At 39.2% G+C, this 27457-nt stretch overlaps 1 protein-coding gene across 1 annotated transcript; it reads left to right on the forward strand.

Annotated features, from left to right (window-relative positions):
• Positions 1–1946: 1946 nt before the first annotated feature.
• On the forward strand, positions 1947–27457 carry LOC307173971 (uncharacterized protein; the record flags this gene model as incomplete). The annotated part of the gene is made up of 13 exons (XM_079897574.1): positions 1947–2348; positions 4424–4519; positions 4734–4964; positions 5042–5064; positions 5146–5264; positions 6565–7056; positions 9684–9904; positions 14527–14865; positions 18538–18588; positions 18803–19033; positions 19111–19133; positions 19215–19333; positions 26454–27457. The coding sequence occupies 13 exons, from the start codon at positions 1947–1949 to the stop codon at positions 26957–26959; spliced, it is 2853 nt and encodes a 950-aa protein (XP_079753700.1). The 3' UTR covers positions 26960–27457.

Genomic DNA, 27457 nt, shown 5'->3' on the forward strand with positions numbered 1-27457 from the left:
AATGATTGCTTCACCCTTCTCCACATTACTTTGCTCCGCTCAGATCCAAACGAAATGCACTCCCAACACAGACTGTGTACAAGTTTAATTAAGAATAAATCAATATTTTGTGCTTAATAGCTACTGTGTTCTTGTGGTTTTTCACTGGAATAAACAGTGATTATCTGAGCCGTGCTCTTGAGGTACAGGTACACTGTAAAAAAAAAAAAAAAAAAAAAAATTGTTTTTACGGTAAAAATTCAAATCTGTTTTGTTTCTTTTAAAACATACTTTTAAATAATTAAAAAATACATGCTTTCATGTTTGGAAAAGGTGAGAACACAGCTCCTATAACATTCACTACAACAAATCATTATGGTTATTTATTGTTCTGCTGAATGTGTTTTGTCCCACATCTCACACCTCTAAAACCAGCCACAGACAATAGTTTATACTGTATGAACAGGAACAGAAAACAATATCCCTGATATTTTGTACTTCTAAAATCTGTCTGATGGAGAAAATTACCAGAATAAACACTAATATTGGTTGATACAAATATGTTGCACGCTATATTAGACTTATGCATGCCTATGAAAAGTAAAAAAAAAAAGAAAATCCATTAAAAACAGATGTGAACCTCACTGACACATGCACAAATGATTATTTATATCCTAATTCGATCAAACTGTCCTAACCAAATTAAATGAAGAAAGGCAATTGCTTTTCCGCAAAAGGAATGTACTTTTGTGTCCATTTTTGACAGGCAATAAAAATGTATTTTGTAAATGCAAATTATGGATCATACTGTCAACAATTAATCCATGTATGTTTTTAAAAATAATAATAATTGACCGCATTTTTTTTTTTCTAAAATGGATCTTGTGAAATGTGTCTGTGTCATGAACAGCATATTCTAGAGCAGGTGTGGGAAAAGTTTAGAGAAAAACTGTCAAAAATCTAAAAAATAATAATAAAAAAAGATTTAACTAAAATAAATGGATAAAAATGAAAAAATGAATACATTTAAACAAAATGAATAAATTGATAATAAAATAATAAAATAAAATTTGATGTAAATAAAAAATAACTAAATATAAACATTTGATTAAAATAAATAAATTGATAAAAATAAATAACATTTGATTTAAATAAAACAAATACATCTAACAGTACAGTAATATAGTGAGTAGAAAAGAATGAAATAATGTAGCATATATGTATATATAAATAAACAGTGATGTGACAATGTATATTGATATTATACTATAGTGCCTTTATGCTAATAAAGTGAGTATATTTTTCATAATTAACAAGAAATACTAAATAAGTGTTAATAAAGGTGCTGACGAGTGATCCATGAGAGACAAACTTTTGTCACATCAGCAGATAAACAGAGGAGTGTTTATCACTGAAACTTCAGCATGAGAAGAAATCATTATAAGAGAGAGGGAGCATGACAGACCCTGGAGAAACTCTGTGATCAATAAAGAAGAGCAATAAATAAAACACGTATAAAGGTTTAGAAATTTTTTATTTTTAATATTTGGGTATTTTCGTTGTTCTTTTGTGTTTTATTCAAGGGTTTATAGCGTTATATCTTAACGTTTCAATGCAAGTTCATTATGAATACATTTAGTTAATTTTACCTAAAGAAATCCTGATGTTGTTCTTTGACCTGTTTCAACACACCTTGATCAGAAGCTCCACCCTCTTACAACACTAACCAGGAAGAGACTGACTTGTTATTTCTCTTTTCTGCCATACTGACTTTGTCTCGAGACAAAAGCAATAAAGAATCAGCGATCAGTGGAGTACGAAGAGAAAAACTTTACAGAACAATTTGAGAAGTTTCTTTCTGAATAAGATTGCTTCTGATCTTTGTGATTCTCATGGTGATTTGTTTTTTAAACCGTCGTTCAGAAAGTGAAAGTAAAGTTTAGATTGCTGGAGCTCAAACAGTGAAAATGGCTTCACTAAATGTCTCTGAAGAAGAACTTTCTTGTCCTGTGTGCTGTGAAATCTACAAGGCTCCTGTTATTTTATCCTGTAGTCACAGTTTCTGTAAAGAGTGTCTTCAACAGTTCTGGAGAACCAAGGGATCTCAGGAGTGTCCTGTCTGCAGGAAAAGAGCCTCAAGAGATCCTCCTCCAGTTAATCTTGCGTTAAAAAACTTGTGTGAGTCGTTCCTGAAGGAGAGAAATGAGAGGCGTTCATCCGGGTCTGAGGAGATCTGCAGTTTACACAGTGAGAAACTCAAACTCTTCTGTCTGGAGGACAAACAGCCTGTGTGTATCGTGTGCAGAGATTCAAAACAACATGACAATCACAAATTCAGACCCATCAGTGAAGTGGTTTCATCATATAAGGTAAGACAAATGTTTCTTGATTCACATGTAAAGAATCTTAACGAGTCACAGACACAGATCGTTCCGGTTATTATCTACTAGCGCAGAACGGAAGAGAGCTTTATGACTTGAGCTCTAAAGGCCGTGGAAAGCATCTTAGGCACATAGACTTGTCTTGGTCTAAGGATGACTTTAATGTCATTAGGCCCAAACTCAAGGCAGAATGTGTCCACTGAAAGAGCCTGCAGATCACCAACTTGCTAGACCGATGCCAGAGCCAACAGAAGGGCGTCTTTAGCGAGAGAGGCTGAAGGTTGGCTGTTGTCAGCGGCTCAAACGGAGGGCTTCGAAGTGCCTCAGGACTGTGGACAGGTCCCAGGATGGATCCGTGTTGGGGCGAGGCGGGTTCAGCATAGGGGCCAGGGTTTTGATACAGCCATGGGTCACCCTGAGAATGAGACGCCCCTCACTCCACGCTCAAGGTGGGATGCGGGCCTTCAACCAGTTGTAAGTGTTGCCCGAGGAGAATAATGAGGCTGCCATGACACTAAGAAGCTTCTGAAACATTTTTATGGGGAAGCCGTCCCTGATTCTGAATGACGTCGCTAGCCTCTTCATTTTCAGAGAGCGCTCCGCGAAATCCAGGCCCACATTTGGGTCGTGTCGAAGACGACCTTCATAAAAGAGATGCGTTGGGTGGGGGACAGTGAGCTTTTGCTTAGATTGATCCTAAACCCCAGACTTCACAAGTGGCTGAAGAGCAAAGATCTATGCATAGTTCCTCCTTTGATTGGGCTAAAAGCAGTCAATCATTGAGGTAATTGGTTGAATCGAACTCTCATCTGTCTCAGGGGGAGAAGGCAGCATCCACGCATTTCGTAAAAGTCCACGGAAGAGACAGTCCGAATGGTAGGACTGTAGGGTGGTAAGCCACCCCTTCGAACGTGAATCTCAAGAACTGTTATGAGGTGCTATCTGGATATGGTAGTATGCATCCTTCAGATCCACTGATAAAATCCAATCAGATTTGTGAGAGGATTTGTTTCAAAGTTAAAGTTATAAAGCATTCTGAACAGCTGTCTTATCAGAGCGCGGTTCAGACATCTCAAATCGAGGATGAGCCTGAGGCCACCATCCTTCTTTGGAACGAGGAAGAAGTGGCTATAAAAGCCTGAGTCGCTGTGGTCTGTGGGAACTTCCTCCACAGCGGCCTTCGCTAGCAGAGCTTGTACTTGAGCTTGGAGGATGTGAGCGTTGGGACTTAAATGTTAGTCACACTCCTGAAGCAGGGGTGCCTCTGAGGAAACTGGAGCAAGTAACCGTTTGATTATTTCTAGAAACCCAATCTGACATGCCGGTAATAGCTTCCTAAGCCTGGCTGTGGGCGGCGAGGAGTTGAAGAGTCGCAACTGCGATGTCATCGGCAGAGTTCGCTCAGTCCTCCACTTCAGAGGCAGCCAGAGACATAGTGTCATCAAAGTCCTCCTCGGAGCCACCAAATGAAACCATGGCACTCACTCCAGATGAGGGCTTGCTTCCTGCAGGAGCAACACTTGTGGCACTTTTTTGCAACAAATGTTGCTCAAATTTGCTCTCTTTGATCTCTTTGGAGACAGCGAGGAGATGATCTTTGCGCTTGAAGGAGAAAAATTATGATGAAAATAGATTTCAGCGCAATTTAAATAGGCAGTCGGCCCCGCCTCTTTTAGCGGGCTGAAAAGCCATTTGTCTTTACAGGTGCACAAATGATGTGAACCAATCAGGCTTTAGTTGATCAGTGTTGATGGTATATCATAGATTTGAGGAAATGGTAACTACGGGGCAAATACATTTTTACACAGACCAATTGGTTTTAGATAACTTTTTTATTTCAATAAATAACATTGTCAATTACAAACTATACTTTGTGTTTACTCAGGTTGCCTTTGTTTTATGGTATGGTTAAATTTATGAATCAATTTAGTATGAGATGTACACAAAAACAGAAGAAATCAGGAGGGTGGTAAATACTTTATCACTGCATTATATGATCATATCACTGTATTGTCTTCTCTTCACTGTAATCTGGTGTTTTATGTATTTTTGTTCAATTCTAGGAGGAGATCAATACAGCACTGAAGTCCTTACAAGAGAAACTTAAACACAATGAAAAAATGAAAGCAGAGTTTAAGAAAACAGTTCGACACATCAAGGTGAGGAAACAGAAACGAGAGTCATTTTCATTACAGCTGTTGGATCACTATATACAGTTATGATTTGATATAATGTATTCCAGTTTATTATTTCTGTAAATGGCTAGCAGCAATCTGCTTCTGGATCCGCTTTATGTCGGGTATCCGAGTTTATCTTGGATATTAATGATGTGTGTCGATTGAGATGATTGAAGTGAATGTGCTTTGATTTCAGTCTCAAGCTGAGCACACAGAGCGTCAGATTAAACAGCAGTTTGAGAAGCTTCATCAGTTTCTCAGAGATGAAGAAGAAGCTACAGTCACTGCACTGAGGGAGGAAGAGGAGCAGAAGAAGCAGAGGATGAAGGAGAAGCTGGAGGAGATGAACACACACATCTCAGCTCTTTCACACACAATCAAAGACATGGAGGAGATGCTGAAAGCCAATGACGTCTGCTTTCTGAAGGTCTGATTTCAGATCATTGGTTGGTTGATTGATGATTGATTGAGTTCTTGATGATAAATGGTGTGTTTGTTCTGCAGGAGTTTCCAGTCTCAAAGGAAAGGTGAGTGATCTGCTCCTGTCTCTGGTCTCTCTGGTTCTGATCCAAAGCCACTGCAGTTCTGACTCCTGAATGTTCTTCCAGAGTCCAGAGCTCACAGCCGGATCCACAGATGGCTTCTGGAGCTTTGATTCATGTGCCACAATACTTGGGCAACCTGCCGTTCAGAGTCTGGAAGAAGATGCAGGACATCGTCCAAAACAGTGAGTCTGACAGCAGGAGATCTGAGCTGGACATGATGGATGGGTGGAGAGTTAGAGGTTCTTCATGACAGAGATAGATAGATAGATAGATAGATAGATAGATAGATAGATAGATAGATAGATAGCACAATTAGCATTTTGCTAACATGATGCTAACACATTTATCATGTTGTTAACACAATTAGCATGTTCTTAGCATGATGCTAACATGTTTAACATTCTGCAAACATCCTTTTAACGAAATGCTAATAAGATTAGCATGTTGCTAGCATGATGCTAACTCACTCACCATGTTTCTTGCATGTTGTGAACATGGTGCTAACATGATTAGCATGCTGCTACTGCATTTTAATTAGCATTGTTGACAAGTTTTAACACATAGCTAATCGCTATTAGCATGTAGCTATTCTGCTAGCATGTGTAGTATGATGGAAGTCCTGTTTGCTAGCATTAGTCAAAGGAGCCAACCACCATGTCTCTACGATGTTCTGGTGCAGAGTTATAGGTCTTGCTGAACAGTTGCTAGGGTGCTCTGTTTAGTTGCTAGGGAGTGGCTTGGCAGCTGCCAATGATGTTACTTCAAAGGCTGCTTGCCAGTATGAATGATATAAACCAACCGCAACTCCTCTGTGATATTCAGATTAGAAGATATCCCTCTTTGGATTTGGGTTGCTAGGGTGCTCGACAATGGTTGCTAGGGCGTGGCTAGGAAGTGTTGAAGGTGATTCATGATTGGCTGAGCCCACCCTCATGTTTCTATGACACTTCTATCAAAAGATATTCCTTCTGATCTCTTTGAATGGAAGTCTATGGGATTAGTTTGCTAGGGTGTATAACAATATGCTTTGCCTTCACTAATAATAATTTCTCAAGTCAAACATAATAAGTCAAACCCAACAGACAGTCATAATAAACTAATTTAAAACAAAACACAGACTATAAGAGCCAATAAAATGAAGATGATCAGATGCTGAAGATCAGACACACACTTACAGTTCTTCATCTACAGCATAAATCTCAACAGATCTCAGTGATTTATTGTTATTTAACTTTCCCAAAGTATCAGTTTCTCTTGATGGACACAAATGTCTGAATCTCATATTTAATGTTTGTAGTTGATGCCGTTAAACGCTGATGATAAAAACGAGTGTGAAACTAATAACAGCACTGACAGTGATCAGAGGAAAATGTGTTTGATCAACAGGACGAGTGTCATAATTCATAATAATCTGTGTTGGGTTCACTCTTGATCATTATATGAAGATCAGAATAAAAGCTTCTGTTGATTGTGTCTCATCAGCTCCTGTGATTCTGGATCCAAACACTGCGAATTCAAGTCTCGTCGTGTCTGATGATCTGACCAGTGTGAGATACAGCTCATATAAACCAGTTCCTGATAATCCAGAGAGATTTGACTGTTATCCCTGTGTTCTGGGTTCAGAGGGTTTTAACTCAGGAACACACTGCTGGGATGTGGAGGTTAAAGAGAGTGAATACTGGAGTCTTGGAGTAACTACAGCATCAAACCAGAGGAAGAGAGATGTTTTCTTCAGCACTGATGTCTGGAGTGTGTGGTATGAGGAGGACGGAGAGCTTTCAGGTTCTGGTTTTCATGTTAAACAGAAGCTTGATCGTGTGAGGGTGAATCTGGACTATGACGGAGGAACGGTGTCGTTCTCTGATCCTGTAACTAACACACATCTACACACATTCACAACCACCTTCACTCACACACTCTTTCCATTCTTCTGTAATTATAGTTCTTCCTCTCTGAGGATCTTACCGGTCAATAGTCAGTAAACGTCACTCCTGTAGATCTGGATCTTCCTGCTTTCATCATGTTTCCAATATTTAATCCATATCACATGAGTAAGAGTGCTGTTGATCTGAATATCAGTACGGTGGCTGTGATTGGGCCGTGATGATCACATGACTGATATCCAGCACTACAGCAACACTCAGATCAATAAACAAGAAGTTTTCATTTATATTCCACTTCACACAATTAGACGATTAGAGACCGTTTTAGCATTCATGTTTTCAGGAGAATTGACATTTACCCGATTATTTCAGTCAATGTGGGTTTATTCATTTATGAACTTTTTTTACATCATAATTATATATGATTATCATATTTTATTCTGGTATTACATAAAATCACTGAAGCAGTAAATTCTGCACATTCTCAGTGTTTGTTCAACATGAGACTAAATGAATAATTATTTCAGTTATAGAGGAGAAATGATCATTTGCTCATTAGAATAAATGGATGTAAAAGGTTCTTGCTGATAATCTTGTGTTTTAAATAAATAAATAATATGTGATCATGTGATTTAATGCTCAGAGTGAAAGATTAAATGTTTGGGATGATAATTAGGGTTTAAGTCATGGAAACAATACTTTACAGACGTAACATGTTTATTTGACCTTTCTTTCTGCCTTTATTGGAAACTCCTTCAGTCTTCCTTCGTTTGACAGACGCACATCTGTAGTTTTGATGAGCGGAGAGATTTTCAAGGCGCTGTTTTCCTCATCCATTTCAAACAACATGTTATTATATATTGTTAAATTGTATACAAACAATTATTTTTATTAACAAGTGTCATGATTTTTTGTACTTCATTATAAAGACTATTTAGATCAATACTTGATCCAGCAATATTCAGAAACGGGTGCAGCTTTTAGGATATTTTTCTGTTGAACTTTTTTTAGATTATAAAAAACAGACAAAGGAAGACCTAAAAGTATTTCTGCAATCCAGTATTATAATTTATAAAAAATATTACATGATTTATATATTACAGTGTATACTTGGTCATGGGCCATTGAAACCACAGAGTTTATATAATATATATTCATCAACTTCCTCTCATGTTTCTCTTTGAATGTTCGGGGGCTACGTGACTTAAACAAGCAATAAGCTTTATTTTTGTTTAAATTGAAAATGGAAAGCCACCCAGTCTTTTTTTTTTTTTTAAATAAGAGACACACTCTTGTGTAAACGATGATTCTGCTGTACCTAATAGTGGATTTCAAGGTGTAACTGCAACCGGAAGTTTATTGAGTGGCACTTCTCCCCTCATTAAAGGAGAACTCCGGTCAATTTTAACATTGAGCTCATTTTTTTGTACATTTGGAGTGCTGTCAATACAGAGAACAACGACAAAAATCGGTGTTGCCTACACAGAGTTATTCTATTTTTAAAATTTGCACCCTGTTGACTTCAATGGGGCAAGTTTTAAACCTGCTTTTAGCCTCTTAACATCCTTGATGTGTCATTACAAGTGCACAGGTCATGTGAGTGATTCCTTCAGAGTGAACACGGTGAATCTGACTGCAGTAGATGTGAAAGATATGAATAAAAATGATGTTATTTCAGCCAGCGCACATACCTGTATTTTCTTCCTGTTTTCGGTCGAAGTCCATAGTAATCGATTGTCGAGATCTCGACAATCGATTACGTGGACTTCGACCGAAAACAGGATGTAAATACAGAAGGAATTTTGGTTCCCAGAATGCTTTGCATGAGGCTGTTATTTTAGTTTTATTCTGTAAAGGTTATTTTTACAGTGTAGACATGCGTTACCTTTTTACTCTTTGGCAATGTTAATGAAAATACAGTTTTTTTAGTTTGTTAATATTAGTTCACAGTAACTGAGTTTGTATTATTAATTGCTGAAATGAATATAAAAAAGAATAATTAATGCAGTAGGTTTATTGCACTTTTACTGCATATAAACTAGTTAAAAAATGTAATCCTTACTGCAGTGTTTAAACCTTTAATTTCATCAGCGGGGCTTATTTCTGCTATTGTGGGCTTATTTTGTAAATGTAAGCAGTTACTTTAGACAAGTGCAAATGGGGTACTTAATGCAAATGTGGTCCTATTCACAAAATGAGTGGCTTTTATGGTCGCCCATCAATGCAAATTTCTCTATGTATAGAGACAAAAGGATGAGGTTTATCACTGTCTGTCACTGCAGCGATTATGTTTATTTGTGAAGACACTGATGAATGGTACACAAAAGAAAGTCTTTATATTTTGTTTTTATTTCACAGCAAACTATATATACAAATCTCTTTTGTAGGGTTAGGTTAGGGTTCTAATTTTAAATAATACAGGTTACATACAAAAAAAACTTTACACACATTACAAACAAAGTACTTAAGTCTTGGGCAGAAAATGCAAAAAAGTCTATGCATCGTTGTCCCTCAGTGCTTCAAAAAGGACCTGATTCAGCTTGAACTTTACATCAAGCTTCTTCCTTGGGTCCACTTTCGCAAGCATGTCAGCCATAACCAAAGCAAATCTGTAGTCTTCATTGTCCTGTTGCATGGCACTTTGCCTCTCTTCGTCCAGCCTCTCCAATCTCTTTAGCAGGGCGTCTTCAGTGTTCCGTTTTCTTTTACGGGATGAAGTATATGGCGACTGGAAGGGATGCTGTGGATTGTCTCTCGGTGAAGGTGTTTGTAGGGAGGGCAAAGATGGAGTAGGAGATGGTGGAATCTGCAATGTTACAGGAAGTGGGGAGATGGGAGGTGGTGATGGCGCTGGTGAGGAGCAGTTTGAGCTGAGGTGGTTGTCTCTGGTGTTCCAGAACAGTCTCTTGAAGGTGGTGAAGAAGATGAAGATGTTCCATGTGACTCTGTGGCCATGGAGATGCTTGTTCCTTGTGTCTGATCTGCTTTGGAGTTCGTGTTATCTTCCTCCTAAAAAATGCAATATGTAAAAAATAATTAAAAACACAGTCTTTGAAAACAAAATTTAATGCTACAAAAATATATAATGCATATTTATAAACACAATGTACTTAAGTTCGTCAGGCACGTTACTAGCTACATGTTCAACATTGTAAATGTATTACTTTTCTAATAACATTTTATTAATTAAACATGAAACTGCTCTTTTAATTCCTTCAAACAAATAACAGTTGCAAAAGTGTATCACAGTAGCGTAGCCAGGAATCACAATGTGGGTGGGCCCAGAGAAAATCAGGTGGGCACAGCCTAAAATGCATCTGTTATCAAAATAGGCCAACACAACTACACCTGCTTGAATACACCACAGTTTAATCAGAGCACAAGCATGTAAGTCATCATAAGCAGTGTTAATAAAGAACATAACGATAAGAACAGCATTTCCACTGCGCGCGGCCAGGCCACACCACACACACACGCGCATCTGACAGATGCGAAACAACATCATCAAATCAGCAGCAGGACAGTAGTGGACAGTGTGTAAAAACCAAAAACAATGCTTGGTCATAGTCTGGCTCAGCGGCCACATAAACCACGTTATATAAACAACATTGACTAGGCAACTACATAAACGTAGATTGGCTTACTTTTGATGACTAGCTTATAACCGGAGACGACGGGGCTGGGGGTCGCACACAGTTTTAAATTCGAACACATTATTCTCTGAGTGTACACACACCGGCGGCGTCTGTCCGCTGCGCCCAGCAACGGCTCAGGACCTTGTTCAAAATCCTGCCGCGCCACAGAGCGCTATTTACATAGTTTTATATTAAATTGACATTTATTTGTCTCAAATCGTAGTTAATGAATCTGACTTCACCCTGGGCTGCAATATACGTTTAGTTTTATATTCATGTACAGAAATCAGCTGCTTGAATGAAAATTGCTGACATTATCGGATTTTCAAGAGTGAGAGTTGTCCTAGACGCGGCGCTGCGCGTCCAGTGTGCGACCCCCTTAACGCCGGTTTCACACCGCAAGCGTCAGCGGCGCGTGAGCAGCGCGTATTTTTTTCGGCGTCCATGTTAATCAATGAGTGCATTCACACCGCACGCAGAAGCGGCGCGGCAGCGCGTAGCAGGAGCAGAGCAGGAACAGCAGTGCCGCGATAGTTTCGGCGCCCAGTCTATTTTTAACGCGCCGCTTACGCTGAATTAAAGTGACACGAATTGATCAAGGCCAAAATACACCGCAGTTTTACCCCAAAAGCGCATTGATGATATCTATTGTGTTTTAAACAGTCACTCAAATGACCAACAGCAATTTAAAAAGAAAACAAATGTCCAAAAACAAACTTGTTGCCCGAACAATAAAAACAAAGACGAATCAAAAGTTATATAAATGAAATGATTAATAAAATAAGCTTCTTGACAAGTCTTTTCTCTTAAATGTATTTGAAAACGAAATAAAGCAATGCCAACTTACCCTGATTATAGAGTACTCTGTCTATACACACGCCGCGGTTCAGCCGCGCGTGACAAACGCTGCTAGTGTGAAAGCAAAACGCTCCTGTCCTGCTCCCGCTCACCATATGCACTGCTCCTGCGCTGCTTACGCTCTGCTATCGCGTGCAGTGTGAAACCGGCGTAAGAGTTGAACACTGCAATGATTTCGTTATAGTCCAACGATTCAGTCAATTCTCCTGAACATCTGCATTATCTTCCTCCTGTGGTGGCCGTGGTCTTTTTGACACAAACTTGTTGCTCTGTTTCATTTTAGTTTATTTAACATAACGTTCCTTAGCTAAACTTCAGTGTCCATCTGTGCTCGTCGTTGTGAAGGGGGGATGGGCTGTTCGCAATCATCTGAGTCTGACTCCGAAATGCGCTACGCGGGCATTTCGTCATCACCATGACAACCAAACAAGAATCAAGAAACATTAAGATTTATTTTTATAGGTCAAAATTGTTATAATCGCAACATAATTTCCTAGGCTACCTTGTGAGGCCACTGAGTGACTAGATGGGCCTGACTGACAGGTGGGTGGGCCCAGGCCCACCCAGGCCCACCCGTAGCTACGCGAGTGGTGTATCATATAATTATGTCAGAACAAACCGAAATTAAATTACCTCCCAAACAAATGTGAGTAATACCTTGCTTTAAAAGAGAAAAAGTAGTTAAACAAAAATATTGCTCACCTCAAATTCCACATTGGAATCGGAACAAACTGGAACAGCCAACCAAGTTCGTTTAATATCGAAGGATTGTTCTTCTTGTATCCACCTGGGTCGCCACTTCTTCCATGGACTTTTTTCTTAGCTTTGACAAACTCTCTCAGATTTTTTCCATACTTTTCGACAAAAAAACTTCTTCCTTCCCCAACGTCTTTGAAATTTCTCTCCAGGAATTATGTGCCATCTGACAAAGTCGCCTCGAAGTCGTTCATCTTCGGATGCGGCGCCGCGCGCAAAATGTCGCGCACCGAACCCAACGCGCACGACCGCCCACACCGCAATGACGTCATTTTTTCCGCGCGCACCTTCGCGCTCGTGTGGACGCATGGTGCGTTCAAGTCCTCCTGGGAAGTTCGTACGTACGAGGTGGGAAGTCGTGCTTATAACGGCATGTGCGTTCAAGTCACTTTCGTCGGAGCAAAATAGCGGAGTACTTTCTCTTAATTAATTACACAAAAATACAGTAAGATTCTTAAACTCTTGTTCTAGAAAATGAAGAACAAAGAAATGTACATCAGGTGTACTTTGTATTTTTATGTTTTTAATTAATTTATGAAGCCACTCCCAACACATCGTTACATGTTGCATTGTTATATTATAATACTATCATATTCTGTGTTGGCGATTAGCTAACTGAGCTGTTAATAGAAAAGCCTGACAATATCACAGCTAAATACCTTTACGTATTGTGTATTCCGCCATGTTAATCACTGACACGCCCCCAACTCGTACAGATCGGGGCTTAAAGAAAATCCCGAGCTCCCCACTGGTATTTACGACATTGTGGTGGCGTTCAAGTGCGTTCAACTCGTAAATACGATCTATACGAGATGACTTGAACGCACCATAAACCAGGCTTGACTGTACCGTATGTAGGAATTTAGATCAAACTTTGACCTGTGGAGGGCAGTAATACGCTCAGCAGCGTCTACACTGCCGGAATCCTACAAGAAGAAGAAGCCATCATATAGCGTTCTTCTCTTCTTTTTTATTTACAGGTAACTACAAATTATAACGCAAAACACACTTTCGATTTAAGTATAAACACTGTTAATATAATACGAACGAGTTGCATGTGTTTAAAGCTGATATTTTATACTTTAGTAAAAGTTGTCATGAGTTCAGTGCGATTAGCATTAGCATTAGTGCTCCACGATTAGCGCGAAAGTCCGCCACATAAATGGTTAACGTAGAAATAATATTCGAATCTATAAGAGATAATATTGTTTAGCGTTATGAATTAGCTTTATTTACATACGTGGTCGTTTAATCTGCGGTGATGTCTGTAAACTGTGTGTTATGTTACATTTGAGTGAATGTATTTGAAGAGTGAATTTCATATGTCTCGTCATTCAGTGTAATAGATCAGACAACGAACTGAGTAGTATGGATTGTATTCTAAATGTATTTTTACATCACTCTCATGTTATTATTTAGATAAAGGTTAAATACTAGTGAAAATGTTATATATATATTATTGATTAGTGAATAATATATATTCACTAATCAATTGATTAGAACCGCTATAAAGCCAAAACAATCTCTGTTACCATAAATTATACGTTTATCTCTGTAAAGCTGCTTTGAAACAATCTACATTGTTAAAAGCGCTATATAAATGAATATGACTTGACTTGACTAGTGTCACTTTGGCAATTGTAAATGCTGAATATGCAAAATGTTTAAAGTTGTTAATGTTTATATTCAGGCATTACTATGCAAAAGTCATACATGTGTTGACCATGTAATGTGCTGAACGGTTGTAATATGCATATACTTTTATTGATTCATTCGTAGTAAATGCAGAGACGAGAAGCCATCACATTAGCGTTCTTCTCTTCATTTTCTTGTTTATTTACAGGAGTACTACATGAACGGCCATTAAACGGAAAGAAGAAGGCGGACCGCTCTAGGGCACATCTCTAACCGGCATGCATCTCGCGGTGATCACTGGCGATCGGTAATACGCAGATTTTGCTCATCTCAAACAAGCCTAAGGGCATGACGATTTTGGACTGGAACGCAGCACAGGAAGAGACGGACTTGTTATTTCTCTTTTCTGTCATACTGACTTTGTCTCGACAAAAGCAATAAAGAATCAGCGATCGGTGGAGTACGAAGGGGGAAAACTTTACAGAAGAATTTGAGAAGTTTCTTTCTGAACAAGTTTGTTTCTGATCTTTGTGATTCTCATGGTGATTTATTTTTTAAACCGTCGTTCAGAAAGTGAAAGTAAAGTTCAGATTGCTGGAGCTCAAACAGTGAAAATGGCTTCACTAAATGTATCTGCAGAAGAACTTTCTTGTCCTGTGTGCTGTGAAATCTTCAAGGCTCCTGTTATTTTATCCTGTAGTCACAGTTTCTGTAAAGAGTGTCTTCAACAGTTCTGGAGAACCAAGGGATCTCAGGAGTGTCCTGTCTGCAGGAAAAGATCCTCACGAGGTCCTCCTCCAGTTAATCTTGCGTTAAAAAACTTGTGTGAGTCGTTCCTGAAGGAGAGAAATGAGAGGCGTTCATCAGGGTCTGAGGAGATCTGCAGTTTACACAGTGAGAAACTCAAACTCTTCTGTCTGGAGGACAAACAGCCTGTGTGTATCGTGTGCTTTACTTCAAAACAACATGACAATCATACATTCAGACCCATCAGTGAAGTGGTTTCATCATATAAGGTAAGACAAATGTTTCTTGATTCACATGTAAAGAATCATAACGAGTCATAAACACAGATCGTTCCGGTTATTAACGTAACCTCGGTTCCCTGAGATCATAAGCAACGTTTTATGGGGAAAAAGTTTTTCCCCAAATACTGAAGCCTGACACATCTCTGCACTTGCATAGACAAATTGCTTTTGAGTCCGCCAAACCGGACGGGACCGACTGCCTATTTAAGTCACGCTAAAATACATTTTCATCTGAATTTTTCTACTAATTAGCGGAAACATCGACTTGCGTACAGTAGCACGACAAATTACGCAATGCTCGTTCTCATATCTCAGGGAAACCAGTACGTTAGTAACTGGAACGTTCCCTTTTGATACGGTTCACTCGCCTTGCGTCAGTAAGGCTACGTTCACACTGCAGGGCTTAATGCTCAATTCCGATTTTTTGAAAAAATTCGATTTTTTTGCAAGGCCGTTCACATTTCCAATTAAATGCAACCTTTTGTGATCTCCTGTGTGAACGTGAAATGACCCAGAAGTGACCCGCATGCGCAGAAGAGTACTCAACGGTCAACGACGTCACTTGTTGTTTGCGGAAGTAGCTAAACTTGAACTAACTGTGATTCCCTCACACACACACACACACACACACGAGCGCGCGCAGCGACCGTTACACAAGAGCCAGACAGCAGCCGCTGACCTATCTAATATCAGATTCAGGACAAATAAGTTAACATAACATGTATATATAATGGCCGTGGGCTTTTTTTTTTTTTTTTTTAATTAACGGGCTCGTCGAGGTCGACCCGTTCGGCAGATTTACCTCAGCTCGACGAATATGCAGTCCGTTTTCAAACCGACGACTACAGAATTATGACGTTTTTCGCGTATAAATGACGTGCGGGTCGGATACATGCGACCTGGCCGTTCAGACTGAAGTCGCATTTCAAAAGATCGGATATGTATCGGATTTGGGACCACATACCCAAGTGGCCTGGGTCGCATTTGAAAAGATCGGATCTGTGTCGTTCAGACTGTCATGAAAAGATCAGATACAGGTCGCATAGGGGCAAAAAAATCGGAATTGGGTCGTTTCAGCCTGCAGTGTGAACGTAGCCTAACTGACACTATACTCGACGCGTCCGCCCGAGCGTGAAGGTGCGCGCGGCAACAATGACATCATTGTGGTGTGGGTGGTCGTGCGCGTTGGGTGCGCAAGACCCCGGGCGTTTCTCAATATGCGTTCTTGTCTGTACTTGTGTTCTTGTGGACTTGTGAAACGTCATCAGTCGCTGCCCAAGTACTGTCCCAATACACAAGTTTGCATTTTGGCAAGAACGGTTAAAAATCCTGGAAGTGTTCTTGACACGCCCATTTTACCGAGGATGCATCGGTTGGTAACTTGTGTGAACTTGACGGCAGAAATATCCCAGCATTCATTTCAGCATTCGGCATTCAAGGAAGGAGAGGCAGGTCAATACAAGTCGTTTTTCTACAATTTCGTACGCTATTTCATCACTAAATTCACTTCTGAGAACATTTGATGCGAGAAATAAACTGTAGATTTCAAATTTTGCCATTTTTACAAAAATTTATGGCGAATCGAAAATGTGCTCTATCGTTTTCGGAAGTGAGAATCTCCATAAGCGTTGCTTTATTGTTATGAATATACATTATATTGTAGTGTACAGTTGTAGAGTAATCCCTTGAGCTGAGGGTAGGCTTGGGCGATAAAGCCTGGCTGTTATCAATAATTCTCGTTATGTTTGGGGACTGCAGACGGCGTCTGTGCGGGGGTATTATTGCGCAATACCAGCAAGAACACATCGTCTCAAACTGTCAGCGGCGTTCTGTGTGCTCGTCACCTTGTGAGTTCATTTTTCCAAGAACAACTAGCAAGAGCGTTCTCCCCAAGAACACAAGTCCGTTCTTTGCATTCTTGGTTTTGAGAAACACCCCCCATTTCGCTTGCCGCTTTTTTTGTAACGGCACGTGCGGCTCCACATCCGAAGATGCACGACTTGGAGCCAAATCTGGCCGAGCTCGAACTCTTCACCACACCGGCACCCAGTTTGCACGTCTAAATTAGCTGCTTAAATAAAAAGAAATTTGCATACAATAGCATAAAAAGTATTTTTAATGAACAAAGATCCATGTTTAATAAAAATGTTAAGGAAACATAATGAAATGTTTAGAGAAATAAGAAAATATGTAAGAGATTGTTAATTTAGTTTTGTTGTATACACATTCTCATATCCATATATTTTGTTTTATTGTCAGGAGTAATAATCTCAGGGTTTACTGGGTTTTACACGATTCTTTTTGTAGTGTGGTTTTGGTGGTGGTGTACTAAAATAAACATGTCCCTTGTGTATAGCTTTCTTCTTCTCACCGCTGATTCCTGATGGTTTAGAGGACAATTACTCGAGTCGCCCCCTATCGTTTCAAAGTACAACGGCGAGCGCGTCAAGTATAAACGTCTCGTCCGCTTGGGGAGGTGCGCGCACAGTCTGCGGAGACTCGCGCTGTGGAGCCAGGCGAAAGTATATACAAGCCCTTACGGAGAACGCATTTCAATAGCGCCGTGTTACTACTTTTTCATTGTATTGTCTTCTCTTCACTGTAATCTGGTGTTTTAATATATTTTTGTTCATTTCTAGGAGGAGCTCAATACAGCACTGAAGTCCTTACAGGAGAAACTTAAAGGGATAGTTCAGGATTTTAGACATGAATCTCTATAGCTTCCCCATAAGCAGTGTGGTGCATTGACCATGACTTACCCCCGACAGCGTCCTGTGAGCCGAGCTCCGGTCCAGTTTTGGTCAAGATGAAATTAGTCCGGCAAGTTTGCTGGGGTCACGGCAATAAAGCTTTTTTCTTCTCAAATCAATATGTGTTCAAAAGAGTGATATATTTGCAGCACAAAACCGCTGTCTATGGAGAGGTCAGACCTCGTAATGGCTTGGCACTATTTTCTTCCCCGTCATATCACTGCGCGCTGCCGCTACCTACAGCCAGCTGGGAGCCGCGCACGTGTCACTTTGTTTACAGCTCGTAAAGAGAACGATAACATGTCTGACTACAGCAGCGACGATGACAACATTGACTTCGACACACAGCCAAAAGGATATCTTTACGAACCTGAATACACAGATGACGAGTTACGCCAGATGGAGTTAGAAAGGACAGAAAGAGAGAGGATGGACAGAGAAGTTGAACAAGTTGAAGCTGGAGCTTGTACAAACTGATCGCTCTTGGTGAGTAGCTATGTTAGCTCGTTCGTGTAGCTGTTCTGAGCACGTAAACACTGCTGTAAACACTGCCGAACAACTGAAAAAGTGGTGTGCGCCTGCGCAGCTCGCAGCTGGCTGTGTAGCGGCAGCGCGCAGTGATATGACAGGGGAGAAAATAGTGCCAAGCCATTACGAGGTCTGACCTCTCCATAGACAACGTTTTAGTGACGCAAATATATCACTCTTTTGAACACATATTGATTTGAGAAGAAAAAATCTTTATTGCCGTGACCCCAGCAAACTTGCCGGACTAATTTCATCTTGACCAAAACTGGACCGGAGCTCGGCTCACAGGACGCTGTCGGGGGTAAGTCATGGTCAATGCACCACACTGCTTATGGGGAAGCTATAGAGATTCATGTCTAAAATCCTGAACTATCCCTTTAAACACAATGAAAAACTGAAAGCAGAGTTTGAGAAAACAGTTCGACACATCAAGGTGAGGAAACAGAAACGAGAGTCATTTTCTTTACAGCTGTTGGATCACTATATACAGTTATGATCTGATATAATGGATAACAGTTTATTATTTCTGTAAATGACTAGCAGCAATCTGCTTCTGGACCCGCTTTATGTCGGGTATCCGAGTTTATCTTGGATATTAATGATGTGTGTCGATTGAGATGATTGAAGTGAATGTGATGTGATTTCAGTCTCAAGCTGAGCACACAGAGCGTCAGATTAAACAGCAGTTTGAGAAGCTTCATCAGTTTCTCAGAGATGAAGAAGAAGCTACAGTCACTGCACTGAGGGAGGAAGAGGAGCAGAAGAAGCAGAGGATGAAGGATAAGCTGGAGGAGATGAACACACACATCTCAGCTCTTTCACACACAATCAAAGACATGGAGGAGATGATGAAAGCCAATGACGTCTGCTTTCTGAAGGTCTGATTTCAGATCATTGGTTGATTGATTGATGATTGATTGAGTTCTTGATGATAAATGGTGTGTTTGTTCTGCAGGAGTTTCCAGTCTCAATGGAAAGGTGAGTGATCTGCTCCTGTCTCTGGTCTCTCTGGTTCTGATCCAAAGCCACTGCAGTTCTGACTCCTGAATGTTCTTCCAGAGTCCAGAGCTCACAGCCGGATCCACAGATGGCTTCTGGAGCTTTGATTCATGTGCCACGATACTTGGGCAACCTGCCGTTCAGAGTCTGGAAGAAGATGCAGGACATCGTCCAAAACAGTGAGTCTGACAGAAGGAGATCTGAGCTGGACATGATGGATGGGTGGAGAGTTAGAGGTTCAAGTAGCCTGATTAAAGGAGAACTCCGGTCAATTTTAACAATTTTAATGTGAAAGATATGGATAAAAATTATGTTAATTCAGCCAGCGCTCATACCTGTATTTACATCCTGTTTTCGGTCGAAGTCCATAGTAATCAATTGTCGAGTTCACGCACATAGGTTTGGTTACCTATGATCACGCGCGTGAACTCGACAATTGATTACTGTGGACTTCAACCGAAAACAGGATGTAAACACAGGTATGAGCGCTGGCTGGATTAACATCATTTTTATCCATATCTTTCACATCTACTGCAGTCAGATTCACCCTCGTTCACTCTGAAGGAATCACTCACATGACCTGTGCACTTGTAATGACACATCAAGGATGTTAAGAGGCTAAAAGCAGGTTTAAAACTTGCCCCATTGAAGTCAACAGGGTGCACATTTTAAAAAGAGGATAACACGGTGTAGGCAACACTGATTTTTGTCGTTGTTCTCTGTACTGACAGCACTCCAAATTTACAAAAAAATGAACTCAATGTTAAAATTGACCGGAGTTCTCCTTTAAACGTCAATAACAAAAAAAAAAAAAAAAAACTAGGGAATCACTAAAATGAGAGAATGATTCTGATTGTATTATATTTAGCCTATTGTAAGTTGCGATCGATAGTGGATAAGTAGGCTATTATTGACGGTAACAAGGTTGCGCTGGTTAGGCTCGTGCAGCCTCTCGAGGAGAAATCCAAACAAATGTAAACTCAGTTTAAACTCAGTTAACAACATACTGCCAGTGCCAAAATTCAAAATGTGTTTTAATATTTTTAACATATGATACAGTTTAGCAACCTCACACGACGAGTGCTGTTTTCTTGAGTACCATCACGACTGAAAATGTGACATTGCTTTTGATACAACAGTTCAATAAACAGTTCAAATTAAGTCACTTACATTTTAGACACAATATTGACTGTTTTTGTTCTGTTTCAGCAGCGAAAATAGTTCCAAACAAAGATCACAGCAGAACCGTAACGCATCTCACAGCAACACTTGACCGTGTTTTCATTACTGAATGATTCAGCGTTTTGAACGAACTGGCTGAGTCAAAGATTCAATGTCCCATTCATAAACATCTGTCTCATTCTTGAATGAATCAGTTGTTTGAACGAATCGTTTGAATGAATGACTCAATGACTCGCTCATTAAGACGGTCGCCTGCCGCCTCCTACTGGCGGTTTACTTTCATGTTTAAAACTATCATTCTTTCCAACTTTTCTTATTTGTATATTCAAAAATATTTATAACATTATTTAATGCAGTTGTAAATTTTCAGTGTAAATGATTTAATTTGATCAGCCCTTCCTTGGGTAACAACAGCCCTATATTATCTTATTAGGCTATTCCAATTTAATCTATTGATAAAATTTAAAACTAAAGAAGCAGCATACATTTAATAAGATTTTTTTGTTTTGGGGTGGGGGGTGGGGGGGGGGGGGGTGCCCTTTAAAGGTGCAGATATGACAATATGCAGATTTAAATATACAGTGCTATGCATAAGTTTAGACAACCATGCTAAAGTTGACTAAAAAGAGGAATAAAAAATCATATTTTGCAAATTGAACTTAATGCCTTATTTTAACAAAGAAAATTGGTGTCCTTAAAGGTTGGATTTTTCCTAATTTTTTAAAATAAGGCATTAAGTTCAATTTGCAAAATATGATTTTTTATTCCTCTTTTTAGTCAACTTTAGCATGGTTGTCTAAACTTATGCATAGCACTGTATCAGAGCTGAATGAACACAGATGAGGATATGTCTTCAAAATAAATTATATTTACTGCACACACACACCAAAAAAATTCCGGACAAGTAGGGCTGGGCGATATATCGATATAAAAAATATATCGATATATTTTTAAATGCGATATGAAATTAGACCATATCGCATATATCGATATAGTTCAAATTTGCGCTCTGCTCCCCACGCCTCCGCTCCTCCTTTCCCACTCTGCGTGCGTGTTTAGAGCATGTTATGTTACGAGAGGCGAATCATGACTACTTCAGAAACCCCAGCACAATAAGAACTACCAGGCAGTGACATAAGTGTACGCTGAAATAAAGTCTTTCACCTCAGAAAAACGGACTTTCTTGTCCTGTCAGCCGTTATCCTGTGCTCGGAGCGCACACTCAATTGCACGCGCAAATGCGGCGGCGCGCGCGCTGTGTATCGCCTCACTGATCAAGTGCAAAATAAACTACGAGCATGCAACGCCGTTACGTTGTAATGCAGGTATGATTTTCATTCTATTCACCAGGAGCAGTTTCCATGTTTCATTAACAGTTATTGTTAATATTGTGTATTCACCATGGCAACTGTCGTTTCCATATTAACCCCAAAATGCCACTGTTATTTTTTATATTTTCAAATGACAAAATTTGTTTATATATATTCAATGTAAACTTTGATAATCATAATTAATAAATCGCAAATAACAATATCGGCAATTGTGATTTTTGTCATAATCGTGCAGCCCTAAGGTGAAGAAACCTGTTTATTATTTATTCATTTGATTTTGCAACTGTTTACTGAAATAGCTGGTTTCAATAAAACTACTTTTAACATGTCATATTTGGCTTTGACTTTGACTGAACATTTGCTCTCACTTTGCGGAAAAAATATCGGGATATATATCGTATATCGATATTCAGCCTAAATATATCGGGATATGACTTTTGGTCCATATCGCCCAGCCCTACGGACAAGCAACTTTTTTACTCGGACAAGTGAATGACAGATTTAAACAAATGATTTACTTTTAGCTTCTGACCAAGGCTGTATCTCAATACTAGTTTTACTTGATCTTAGTGCTGCGTTCGATACTATAGATCACACAATACTCTTAGATCGACTACAAAATTATACTGGTGTTCAAGGACAAGCATTAAGCTGGTTCAGATCATACTTATCTGACCGCTACCATTTTGTCTATTTAAATGGAGAAAAATCGATCATAACTCCAGTAAACTATGGAGTGCCGCAGGGATCTGTGTTGGGCCCTCTGCTATTCTCAATATATATGATGCCACTTGAAAATATTATAAGGAAACATGGAATTAGTTTCCATTGTTATGCTGATGACACTCAAATATATATTTCAACACGGCCAGATGAAAACGCTAAATTATCCAAATTGACAGAGTGTGTTAAAGATATAAAAGATTGGATGACGCGCAATTTTCTTTTATTAAATCCAGACAAGACAGAGGTAATACTTATCGGTTCAAAAAACCGCCCACAAAACCTCTCACAATACAACTTTAACATAGTAGGATGTCCTGTTACTTTATCCTCTACAGTAAAAGACCTGGGTGTTATACTAGACTGCAACCTGTCTTTTGAAAATCATATTTCATATGTTACAAGAACAGCCTTTTTCCACCTTAAAAACATTGCTAAGCTACGTAACATGCTATCAGTTTCTGATGCAGAAAAGTTAGTTCATGCATTCATGACCTCGAGACTAGATTACTGTAATGCGTTATTAGCTGGTTGTCCTGCATCCTCAATAAACAAGCTACAGTTAGTCCAAAATGCCGCCGCAAGAGTTCTTACTAGATCAAGAAAATATGATCATATAACACCAATTTTATCATCACTCATTGGTTACCTATAAAGTCCCGTATTAACTACAAGGTATTGCTACTGACTTATAAAGCCCTAAATGGTTTAGCTCTTGGGTATTTAACGGATCTTCTATCACCCTACAATCCATCGCGCTCTTTAAGGTCAGTAAATTCGAGGCTTTTGGTCATACCTAGGATATCCAGATCCACCAAAGGAGGGAGAGCATTTTCACATTTAGTTCCAAAACTCTGGAATAGTCTTCCTGATACTGTTCGTTGCTCAGACTCGCTCTCCCAGTTTAAAACTAGATTAAAGACGCATCTCTTCAGCCAGGCATTCATATAATACTTTTAATCTTACAGTTAAATCCGGTCTCTAGTTCATAAACGCCAGAGGAGAACTGGCCCCCGACTGAGCCCGGGTTCTCCCAAGGTTTTTTTTTCTCCATTAGGTCCTGATGGAGTTTTTCGGTTCCTTGCCACTGTTGCCTTTGGCTTGCTCAGTTGGGGATATTTAATTTAATTAATCAATCAACGATACTATTGATCAGCATTACCAAACGTGGACTTTTTCCACTAGAAACAAACATTGATGTATTGTTTTAATTTAATACTGTGAAGCTGCTTTGAAACAATCTGCATTGTGAAAAGCGCTATATAAATAAACTTAACTTGACTTGACTTGATTTACTTGTCCAAAGGACAAGCAGATGAAAAGGCTTAATGTCGAGCCCTGAGTGAGTCAGAGTTGATAGCAATGACAAAGTGCCAAGGTTATTATTCACCTTATTAGGGCTAAGGGCTATGGTTAGGATAACTCAAGGGCTAGGGTTAAGATAAGAACAACTAGGTTTGGGAATCGTACGAAATTTTCCGGTTCCGGTTCCCATTCAATAAAAAATATTAAAACAACTAATAAAAAAAATTGTAGTAAGTGAAAAATCCACAATCCTTTTTGTGTTTATTTCTTATACTTGTCAAATGAGTTTAACAGACTGGTAATGTCAACAAATTCAACATATTATTAAGCAATTTTTGTAAATTTTTTTTATTTTTTCTGAAGGAAAATAAAAATGTCTGCATTCTCTAGAATAATTTGGGACCTCTCCTAGCTTATTGTATCTCCAGCAGTGGAGAATACCTCTTAGAAGGGGTAGAATATGCTTGAATGTAAGATGTGTGCAGAACAGATTATTTTAAAAATCGTTTTGAATGATTGATTCATAAAGACTTTACTTGTTTCATTACTGGATAAATCAGTGCTCTAGCAGTTAATAACGGGAGAACATTGTAGCCGGAGCTACTTCTCTCTATTTATGTCTATGACGAGTCACGCAGGCACTGGGCTAACGTTACTCCGCGGCGGCTGCGATCCGCCAGTCTAAAGTATAGTCCGAGTATAAACGCTTATTGCAGGCTTAACGTAGTAATTCAGGATAAAAACAAATCCTGGTTTGAAACACGGTTTGAAAAGGCATTCATGATGCACTCGCTCATTCTATACATTTTGTAAATTCTGAACACAAAGAAGTTATGGACTGCGTCTTTATGAATGTTTTGAAGCATCAGATGTACTCGATACACTCGTTATCTGAAGGCAGCGACTTTCAAAAGGTGATTTACAATATTTTGGTTGCTACCGTAGACATCAGTGTTTATACTCGAATTATAAATGAATGAATATGAATATTTGTAACAGAAATATCGATACTTGTAAAGCCGTTTCATATTGACAACTGCTCTCTCTGGGTCAACAACAGACAGCGCAAACAGATTTGAATGTTCAGGGGTGAGGTTTTTGTTATTTAGGAATAAGATCGCAGGGGTGTTTGAACCGAGATCTTTTAAAGATTAATCGTGCAGCTCTGACTGTCTTTAATTCTCTCCCCCCCCCCCCCCCTCTCTATGATATCTGACGCAAAACATATTTGAGTAGCGCGAGGGCTTTTCAGTGCATTCATTACTATTTTATTATGAGGTGAGACGTCGCTATTAAAGGATAAGCTTCCAGCACTTCGCCCACCAGAACCGTTTTCGGAACCGAAACCTAGGAATTTCACACAGTTCCGGTATTTTTTCAAAAACAGTACAACCGGTTCTCGGTTCCCAACCCTAAGAACAACTGAAACTCAACTCGACACTACAAAAAAAACCATAATTGACAATGACAATACTTAATGATCACAATTAAACATTAGTGTAATATGTATGATGGGTGTGACAGTGTCACACTTATACCTTATAGTAAGTAGTAAGTGGTGCTTTGCATACCCCTCCCACACCCCCCACACCCCCAAAAAAAGGGCTGCTGCTTGATGTCGTGTTGGTAGTAAAAAATATTGTGGAGCAGTGGCGATTTCTTTAAGACTGCAAGGGAAGCTCGGCTTCCCCTATAATGTCAAAAAATGAATGGTCAAATATGTACTATTGTATTAACATTTTATTGACTAAAATGCGTTAGAAAACGTTCGTCTCAAAGACGAGTTTGTTCAGAATCAGTTACAGGTCGGCTGACTCGATTTCCTTCTCATACATTCCCGTAGCGTCACAGTGCATTTCCCTGTTGAAGCCCAGCTTCCATTGACTTCAATGGGGCTGCTTTGAACAGTTTTTTTCAGCGCTTCGAAACTAGACGGTCATTGGATAAATGCTGCGATTATGTCCCGCCCACGGACGCTCAGCGTCTCTGGGAGTGAATGGGGAGTGGGCTGGCCCGGACTCCGGGCTTCCGCGTGATGATTGGAGGGTCTGTCGAAAGGCTGCGTCTCCTTTTGATTGACAGCGATTTCATACAATAAAAAGTCGCTGATGTTGAAGCTATTCGAGCTCAGTCCCATCGCGGATTTTTCAAAGACAAACTGCTGCAACCTATTTCTTGGTATTTGCTTGTCGAAATTGTTAGCCAATTTTTATAATGCATTTCACACAATTATACATTTATACCTTTATTATATTATTACTTATTATATTTTTTATATTATTATTATTAGTAATAATTCAAAAATAATTATTAAAATAATAAAAAATATACATTATTAGTAGCATTATTATTATACTTTATTATATTATTATTTATACCTTTATTATTACATACATTTTTCACAGAGCATTTTCTTGAAAAGGAACGTAGAATTTACGTATAAATAAATGAATAATTTTTATGATGTAGGCCGAAAATGAGCTTCCCCTCTTTGAAAGACCAGCAGCCGCCACTGCTGTGGAGGTGGTAAAAAAGGTAGTAAAAGGTAGTAAATTCATCTCTATGATTCCTGCATATACCCTGATGTTGCTAACATGATGAACAATTAACATTTTTTTTAACATGATGTTAACACAATTACCATGTTCTTAGCATTATGCTAACATGATTATCATTTTGCAAACATGCTTTTAACAAAATGCTAACACGATTAGCTTGTTGCTAGCATTATGCTAACACGATTGTGATGTCTCATCAGCTCCTGTGATTCTGGATCCAAACACTGCAGATTCAAGTCTCGTCGTGTCTGATGATCTGACCAGTGTGAGATACAGCTCATATAAACCTGTTCCTGATAATCCAGAGAGATTTGACTGTTATGACTGTGTTCTGGGTTCAGAGGGTTTTAACTCAGGAACACACTGCTGGGATGTGGAGGTTAAACAGAGTTCAGACTGGACTCTTGGAGTAACTACAGCATCAAACCAGAGGAAGGGAAGTGTCTTCTTCAACACTGATGTCTGGAGTGTGGAGTATCTGGATTTGTATTTTGAGGAGGATGTGCCTTTAGATTCTGGTTTTCATGTTAAACAGAAGCTTGATCGTGTGAGAGTGAATCTGGACTATGACGGAGGAACGGTGTCGTTCTCTGATCCTGTAACTAACACACATCTACATACATTCACAACCACCTTCACTCACACACTCTTTCCATTCTTCAGGTGTTATGACTCTCTGAGGATCTTACCGGTCAATAGTCAGTAAACGTCACTCCTGTAGATCTGGATCTTCCTGCTTTCATCATGTTTCCAATATTTAATCCATATCACATGAGTAAGAGTGCTGTTGATCTGAATATCAGTACGGTGGCTGTGATTGGGCCGTGATGATCACATGACTGATATCCAGCACTACAGCAACACTCAGATCAATAAACAAGAAGTTTTCATTTATATTCCACTTCACACAATTAGACCGATTAGAGACCGTTTCAGCATTCATGTTTTCAGGATAATTGACATTTACCTGATTATTTCAGTCAATGTGTGTTTATTAATTTCTAACTTTTTTGCATCATAATTATATATGATTATATATATCATATTTTTTTCTTGTATTACATCAAATCACTGAAGAAGTAAATTCTGCATATTCTCAGTGTTTGAGGTGAAATGATCATTTGTTCATTGGAATAAATGGATGTAAAAGGTTTTTGCTGATGATCCCTTGAACTATGTGTTTTAAATAAATAAAATGTGATTT

The sequence above is a fragment of the Squalius cephalus genome (genome assembly GCF_949319135.1).
Source record: "Squalius cephalus genome assembly, chromosome: 16".
Lineage (NCBI taxonomy): Eukaryota > Metazoa > Chordata > Actinopteri > Cypriniformes > Leuciscidae > Squalius > Squalius cephalus.